The sequence below is a fragment of the Meleagris gallopavo genome, chromosome 1 (assembly GCF_905368555.1).
Source record: "Meleagris gallopavo chromosome 1, MGAL_WU_HG_1.1, whole genome shotgun sequence".
NCBI classification, from domain to species: Eukaryota; Metazoa; Chordata; class Aves; order Galliformes; family Phasianidae; genus Meleagris; species Meleagris gallopavo.
The window spans coordinates 137,124,202-137,132,684 of NC_139404.1; the positions used below are offsets into that span (position 1 = coordinate 137,124,202).

Consider the following 8,483-nt stretch of genomic DNA (forward strand, 5'->3'; position numbering starts at 1 on the left):
CTCATTTCAGGAGTTGGAATCCTGTTCTCTGCCTATCATGTGCCTTTTTTAATGAGGTCTAACCCTAGGGATAGCTTAGTGTGCTTGTTTGTCATGTGGGAACTTGCAGTATATTACACTTCAGTTGCTTGTATGAAAGTTGCAGCTGATATTCTAAGCATGTTTTATATATCCAAATGAGTTATTGTGAAAATCTTTTATTGACAGGACAAAGCCTGTTTAAACCATATTTATATGCTACTTTACATACTCAGTTCTCAAAACGTAGGTGAAAAAGAATTGAGTTATCCCATTCTCCAATGCATGAATTTGCAAACTGATTTTAACTGAAGCCAGATAAAATCTGTGTTAAATTAAAATGTGTTTGTTTTCAAATTACTTCAATTTTTGAGCTCTAAACATGTATCTGAATTCTGTGCCCAGTATTTTTAAGGGTGTTATGCCTGTTTCTTGAAACAAGACAAGTTGATGTGGTTTTGCAGTTTTCAGTCTACATTGAAACATATGTATTCTAGGTTTGATGTGAATTTTGCAGTCTGTTTAGAAATAAAGCACAGGTAATAATAATAACTCACTAACATTTCTGTGGCCTGGCTGCTTCTGTACAAAGGGTAGAAGTGCTGCCTCATTGAGGCCCTGCTGATGTCTCTGTGATCCTAAAAAAAAAAAGTCACCCTCTCTTGTAATCTGGCATCTTCCAAGGCCAAGACTTATTAAAGGCTAACTTCGTTTTCTTGTAATATCAGGGATGTTAGCTTAGAAGGCTATTTTTGATCTGCTGCTCTGATGTTACCAGGTGGAGAAGTGGCAAAAATAATCTCTGAGCTGGGAAGGTCCTAAATGACCCCAGAGTTCATGCATAAAAGCTGTCTGGGAGTACATGGTGCACTAGTTGGTGTAGATCGAAGAGTAAACCACAAAGTAGGATCCTTCTCATAGTGGTTTCCATCAGTTATTCATCACTTGTTCTTAGTAGTGCATTCCTGAATTGGCAACAAGTGAAATTGTCTGTACTTACAAGAAAAGATTGAAATTTCTTGTGTTTTTCAAAAATTTGAGGAGAGAATGTAGGCAACGGCTGATCTTGTTCTGTTTCTAGAAATTTCTGTAAATGACAACTGATGGGAGTCCAGTGGGACCCGTGGATTGCAGACCTGTTTGTGTTAAACCCATAGACTCTATCTTGATGGCCTTGTCTTATCTTCTGGTTGCTTCCCCACTGTTGCCAGCATCAGCTTGGCCTTTTCTGGATTAACAAATGCAAGAATTTCTATGGTTCGGTCAGAAGCATCCTTACAGTCTTCTTGTTTGTGGTATTTCAGTATCATCCAGTGGTGCATTAGTGTATATTCTCAATACTGGTGTTTGGTGAAACTCAGAATTGTCTTAGGTAATTGGTATTTGTGTGTGTTAAACTTCGGTCACAAAACACTTCTCAGAGAACACAATGGTTTTTGAGGTACTTCTTTCAACTGTTTGCTTACTCACTGAAGGAAGGTAATATGCATTAAGTTTCCAGATGCTATTCCAGGATTTTAAAGCTAGGTATAATTACAGGAAGTTCTTAGAGGGATACTTATTCTACTATTGTTGCTCTGTTTCCCTTCTCCATTGACAAGAGAGATTCTGCTGCTGTTGATTAGCTTTGGGCAGAAGAATTCAAGACTACTGGCCATTTGTTACTGGCACTTGCATTATGAAGGACCTCCAGGTCCTTCAAATAAATAGGAAATAGTTCGATCTTTGTTGTTTTTAGTTTTACTATGTGAAGCAACTGTCACGTGTTAAATTTTATTAAAAGACTGTACTTGTGAACAGCTAATAACACACTTACTTCTGAATTTGTAATTGATAGTGTGTGTGATCTCTTCTTAAGAAAAGATCTTTTCTTAAAACAAAGAAAAACCAACCCTCAACCCAAAACTAATAGTTCTGTCTCTGTTAAACAGGATAACAAAAAGATGAAGAAATCATTAGAAGAAGAACAAAGAGCTCGCAAGGACTTGGAGAAGCTTGTTAGAAAAGTTCTAAAGAACATGAATGATCCATCTTGGGATGAAACCAATTTATAACTATTTTTTTTTCTTTCTATTGAAAGACCAGTTGTAAAACTGAGCTGGGAAGCCTTCTGACATTAGTCAGTGTTGCATCAAGAGCACTACAAAACAGGATTTAACTGGATCTGGTGATTTCTTGCTCTGAACATATAGAAACAGTCAAGCCATTCACTGAAGCAATCTGTACGTTAGGTATTGGAGACTGTGGATCCTGAACTCTACTAAACTTAATTTGTTTGCATCTAAATTACCTCATTTTGCAGAAAGTGCAGCATCTGACTAAAAGTCCATGTTTTTCAGTGGCTTTTTAATTAAATATATATATTTTTCTTGTAAATATCTGTAATTTTGAATGCATATGTGGTTGGTATATCAGGGCTGATATGTTGTTTTTTTCCTCTTGTTCTTACAACGGTCACAAGTGTTAGAAAGGTGGCAGTACTGTCTTAGCTAAGAAGGGTCAGAGTTCTTTGTGGCTAATTATGGATTTGCTCCAAATTACTCACTCATCACACATGCAAATTTAAAAACTTGTTTTTCCTATTGACCAGTGTATTTAAATCCTTTCCTGTTATTTATGTCTGCACATACATTTGAAACAGTTTACAATTGTTTAGAAACAGTATTAAACTACAGAAAATGGTTTATTGAGGGTGGAAACAAATTTTAACGATACTAATGCCCACAATTTATGTTCATGTACTGTTATTTGGCAGACTAATCTGTTGTGCTTTGCCACCAGAAGACTGATGTACTTGCCTGCTTTTTGACTGTGATTTTTAGGTGTTTATGTACTACATTTTTTTTGTTGTTGTGCTTAAACATACAGCTGGCTGGTAATTTAATGGATCATACAGTTTGTTAAAGCAAAAAAAAAAAATCAATCTAATCCATAATTTTGTGAATAAATTGTTGCTATTTATTTTTTATGGTCACAACAATTAAATTCTAGCTAACTTTTTTTTTCTTTTTTGTTTTTTTTTTGCATAAGATGCATGGGCCAGGGCAAACTTCACTCAGAGCTTTGTTTTTTTTCACCACTGTTTAAGATTTGGGTTGTGGAATTCCCAAAGTGTGGAAGTAGTCATTCCTTTCCCACCCTGTTTTCTCAGCATACTGCTGGTTTCTGTCCTGCTAGGAGTTAAATGGAAACAATCTGGAAATATGATTTTTTTTTCATCATACTGTAATTCATTTTTTTGCATCACTGACAGATTGGAAAATACATATCATGAACATGCCTGAAAATTTTTATTCCCTAGTCTGATAGGTGCAATTACCACAATCCTTTTCTTTCTTTAAAGTAGAAGATGCTACATTACCACAAATGTTGAGCTTCATTTGGAGCACTTAAAATACCCATTCAAGCTCATTGTAAGAGTCCCTTTGATTTCAGCAACCTGTGGGTCAAACTGTAGGTGGTACAACTTTCTCAGGAGTTTTTCTTCACTTGACAGCAGATGTGCAGGTATAGCACAGACCCAAGTTGCACCTTTTGTCATCTTGATTTTCTGCTGCCCATTAATTCTCCTTAAATGTAAGCAAATGTTTATGTAAACTGTAATGAATTGATGCCAAAATGATTAGGGTGGTAAAAATTATCATGCACATTGTGAATCTAATGAAAAATGTTTTTAAAACTGTTCTTTCTAGAAAAATGTGGATAGCTTTCTCTTTTCTTTTAATAATAGGAAAGAACATTAATGAGTACATTATTGCAGAATTCAGTGAGAATGGGTACTTAATTTGAACTAGTTGTCTGATTTTAAAAGCTGAATAGATTTGTAGTATTTTCATCTGTGTTCTTCTGATTTCTTCCTTTAGTTCTAAAGGAGCAGACTGGATAGAAAACTTAATGTCTACAATATCTGGTTAAATATACTCACTGAACTTTAGGTTTTTGGCAATTCTTGATAGCAAAATCTTTTCCTAGCAAAATCTTAGCAGTTGCACAAAAATGTGTGCTGGCATTTACAATGATCTTCATCTTTAGAAAATAAGCTTGCTAAAAGCTAAGTGATATTAAGCCCTGCAAATTCATGGCTAATTGGCTAAATTTAGGGTCAAGAATGACAGTATAATTAAAATTTTGCTAACACTTTTACTTCTGACATTAAGGCCGTTCTCAGATTGAGTTGTAACTTTCAATTGAGCATACGTGAAAGGACATTTCAGAGGAAGTATAAAAGGAGAACATGAATCTTAGCAGTATTTAGTAAATTTTAACTCAGGAACAACTTGGATCATAACACAACTTTGTTTTACATCATATTGTAAAGAGTAGCATTGCTGTGTAAATTTGCTGACACGTAGTATCTGTGATTACAATAATTTCTGACAGTACCCCTATACTGATATCTAATGAATATGCCTTAAACACTGGGATCAAGCAGTTGTTAAATATGACCAGGACTTGGGGACTGATTTTATTTGAGGTGGATTGGGATGATGAATTTTTACAAAAAAAAAAAAGGAAAAAAAAAGGTTAAAAAAAAAAAAACAAAAACACCAAACCCACCTAATAGTATATGTAGCTCTTGTCCTTAGCTCTAGTGCAGAGAGTGAGATTCAGGCTTTTGGGAACCAAGGAATATCTGAACTTTTTTCTTTTACAATTTGTTATACTGTATATAGAGTGTAAATTTCACCATGGACCTTCTGAATTGTTGGAAACTTTATATAAGCATGGATAAAAGGGGCACTGTTTATTTAACCTATTAAAGGGTTATTTCTTTGCTCTCATCATTTAGGGATGAGGAGATGAAGCCATTTCTTATCCTGTAGATGTGAAGCACTTTCAGTTCTAAACTGTCCAAAATGTAGCATAACATTTCTCTGTACTTATTGATGTATGCGTGTTTGTCTCACCATGTCATGGCATCTTAAAGATTAAACAACTGACTGCCTTTGTATAAACTTTCTTAATGCCAATTATTTAGTGCATTTAGGGTGTCTGTTTACAGTATCTGTGGAGAAGTCTAGTGAAGTTTAGTTTAGACATCACGATAATATCCTGGTATCGACTACTAAAGTGTTCATGCTACACTGTTGTAATTAAACCATGGTTTTTCCCCTACCTAATGAAGTGTTACATTTAATCTAATGCGTGGCTGATGTGGTTAAGAAGGAATACCTGTTGGTTTTGTTCTTTTAAAATTACTTTTCATAAGAAATAACTCTACTATTTAGTAGCTGGAATACTGTCTTGAAAGGGCCTTTTCATCATCTTTTATACCAGCAAATCAATGCCTTGAAAACAAAACCAAGCAACAGTTGTTGAGAGGGGTGTGAGCCATTTGCTTAAAATGTCTTTCAAAAAGACATTTGAAGGGTTAATAACTGAGCTTAGATTTGTGAAATAAAACGTCTATTTCAGCTCAGTTTATCAAGTAGGCATTCTTAGAGAATAAGAAGAGGACTTGAAATGGAGCATTGTACAACTTCTCTTTGAAGAAATTTTTTTTCCTGCTCTTCTCTTGGTTCATCATTGTAGAAGTAGAGAGAAGGAAGAAGAAGGTTGTTTGTTTAATCACAAGTTGAAATCCACATTTACTTTTCTTATTGTGTTGTTCCTCCCACCATCCCCTTTTTGTGTGTCTTTTTATTTTCGTGGGTTGACCTTACTTTGTTGCCACATCTCCACTCAGTCACTCCTACATTCCTCAATAGGAGATGGGAGAGAGAGTAAGATGGAGCAGCTTGATGGGTTGAGATAACGACAGTGGGATCATTTACTAGTCACTTCAGGCACATCAATTTATTGCCAGTTGAAAATAGAGATGAGTGGTGAGGAAGAAGAACGAACTAAAAACACCTTTACCCAAGCCCTCCCTTCTTCTCAGTCTCTATTTCACTCCTGGCTCTTCTACCTTCCCTGCACTGTCCTTAGTGGCACAGATTGGACAGGGAGTTAGGAGTTGCCATCTGTCCATAGCAGTTCCTCCCACACTCCTTTCTCATGCTTTTACCTACTTCAGTTTGGGATCCTCCATGGACTGCAGCATGGAGGTCTGCCCTGATGTCTTCATGGACTGCAGGGAGGCAGCCTGTTTTGCCATGGCGGTCTTCAGAGCCTGCGGGGCCCATCTCCACTCTGGCATTTGGAGCACCTCTTCCTATCCCTCCTCTGATCTATATGTTTTGCAGGGTTGTTTCCTCAGTCTTTTCATCACTGCTGCACTCTTAAATATCTTCTGCCAGAGGTGCTATCACCTGGCTGATGGTCTCATTGTGTCCTGTGGTGAGCCGTTGTGGAGCTGACCAGAACTGACCGTATCCATTACGGATGGCCCCTGGCCTCTTACACAGATCACCCCTGCAGGCCTCGGTGCCACCAACTTGCCGTAAACCCACTGCATTTAATAACATCTGGGAGCGAGTGGGTTCACTGGGATTGAGAAGTGTCCCCAGAACCTGTGTATAGTACACCAAAACGACTGGCAAGTTTGGTAGGTAGGTACACCTTATGGCAGATGTGAGTGGGAAATAGCCTGATAGGAACAGATCAGAAATGTTTGGCATTGTATGCTTTGACAGCTATGGGAGTATGTCAGTGGAAGGTCTTCAGCATTTGGGAGGGCGTGAGGATTGAGAAAGCAGCAATGTTAGTGGTGTTAGGGGAGAGCTGCAGCAGTGCTTTGAAATGGAGAGGGAAAATGCATTGGCTGTGCTGGCCACCCTTCCTTCAGGCAGCGCTGAACCTGGAGCTGAAGATGATACTGCAGGCTGCGCTGGCAGAAGCAGCAGATTGAAAATACAGCAGATAGAAGATAGGCTGCTGCCAGCACAGCACAGTTATTTCTGCTCACATTGTGATGGGTTTCTGAGGAAGGTCTAAAAAGATCTTGAGATGCTTTTCACTACAAATGACTGCAGCTGTGCTAGCATTTCTAATTTAAGGCTGTGCCTCCAATCTGCTGCTATTTGTCCAAGGGATATCTAATTTGTGCCCTGTTGGATCTGCTGCATGAAGTAGGCTCAGACATTTAGATACAGAACCCAGTGTAACCCAATTGTTTTAGACTCTTTTGCTCTATCTGATAGAGCAACGGATGGGTAAAGAGGAAGTGTGAAACTGCTGTTAATTATAGGAGTGAGAGGCCTAAAATCATCGGAGGATATGTTGGGTGAAATAGGAGATGTAGATGAAATGTGTATGTGTTTGCATGTGCTGATGCTGAGCCATCATGGAATTATGGAGATTGCTTTTAGGAGAAGTGCTGAGACAAAATTTGAGATGGATTTGCTCTGGAAGGCATGCTCTGTAACTGGGAGAAGGGAGGTGGACTTGCTGTGTTTCACGTGGTGTGCTCTGTGTGCTCTGTGTTCCAGCTTTCTCCTGGTGTGAACCAAATATAATCTTGGGATGGTAGTTGAGCCTGGGCTTGGGGCTAAATCAGCCTTCTGAGCTCTTCATTAATTTATGTGGCCAAATTCTTATGTTAGAAGAAAATGAGAGCTAAAGTTCAGTGAGTTACTGTGAACAATGACAATTTTATTGCTATTTAAATAGCAAAAATGGTGGCAGTCTAAAATTTGCCCATTAGTCCCTTATGTTGATACTGATTTCCTTCCCTTCTTTGCTTGAATGTGCACAGGCTCTGTGCATGGCAGATGTTAACACATGTGCTTTGCTTAGAATATTTTTTTGGAATATGTTTTTGAAGCTCCAGGGAAATAATATCTACCTATTAACCTCCACTATGAGGGCAGGCTGAGAAAGCTGGGGCTCTTCAGCCTGGAGAAGAGTCCAAGGAGACCTTATAGCAGCCTTCCAGTACCTGAAGGGGCCTACAGGAAAGCTGGGGAGGGACTTTTTATAAGGGCATGGAGCAACAGGATGAGGGGAAATGGCTTTAAACTGGAGGAGGATAGATTTAGACTAGATGTTAGGAAGAAATTCTTTACTATGAGGGTGGTGAGACACTGGAACAGGTTCCCTAGTGAGGTTGTGGATGCCTCCTCCCTGGAAGCATTCAAGGCCAGGCTGGATGGGGCTCTGAGCAACCTGGTCTAATGGGAGGTATCCCTGCCTATAGCAGGGGCTTGGAACTAGGTGATCTTAAAAGTCTTTTCCAACCCAAACAATTCTATGATTCTTTGAACTTACTGTCCCTCTGGACAAAATTTACCAGTCACGGGCTGAAAGGGTTTACTTAAAATTTGACCTAGCCATGAATGTTTTTTTGTGTTTTTACCATTTCTGTGGGGCACACGTGAATCACTGTAACATCTACATATCTGGTGTCATGAGGGATCTCAGTACAATGCAGTGTTGAGATAATGTGCTGTGATCAGCAGCTCATTTAATCTTAGACCTTGTTATGAGGCAGGCAGAATTTCAGAGAAACTGAGAAATATTCACTGCTATAAGACAGGTCTCATCCATTCCCCAAGGTCCTCTCTTGCACAGTTTACTCCATCCAC

At 38.5% G+C, this 8,483-nt stretch overlaps 1 protein-coding gene across 4 annotated transcripts in view; it reads left to right on the top strand.

Annotated features, from left to right (window-relative positions):
* The window catches only part of ARHGEF7 (Rho guanine nucleotide exchange factor 7), a 108,608-nt gene extending 103,475 nt beyond the window's left edge, over positions 1–5,133 (top strand). For all 4 annotated transcript variants that reach the window (XM_085215526.1, XM_085215525.1, XM_085215524.1 and 1 more), the window contains one exon: positions 1,950–5,133. In XM_085215526.1, coding sequence (XP_085071652.1) covers positions 1,950–2,072 — 123 coding nt within the window. In that variant the 3' untranslated portion in view covers positions 2,073–5,133. The remainder of the gene's footprint in view (positions 1–1,949) is intronic.
* The last annotated feature ends 3,350 nt before the right edge of the window (positions 5,134–8,483 follow it).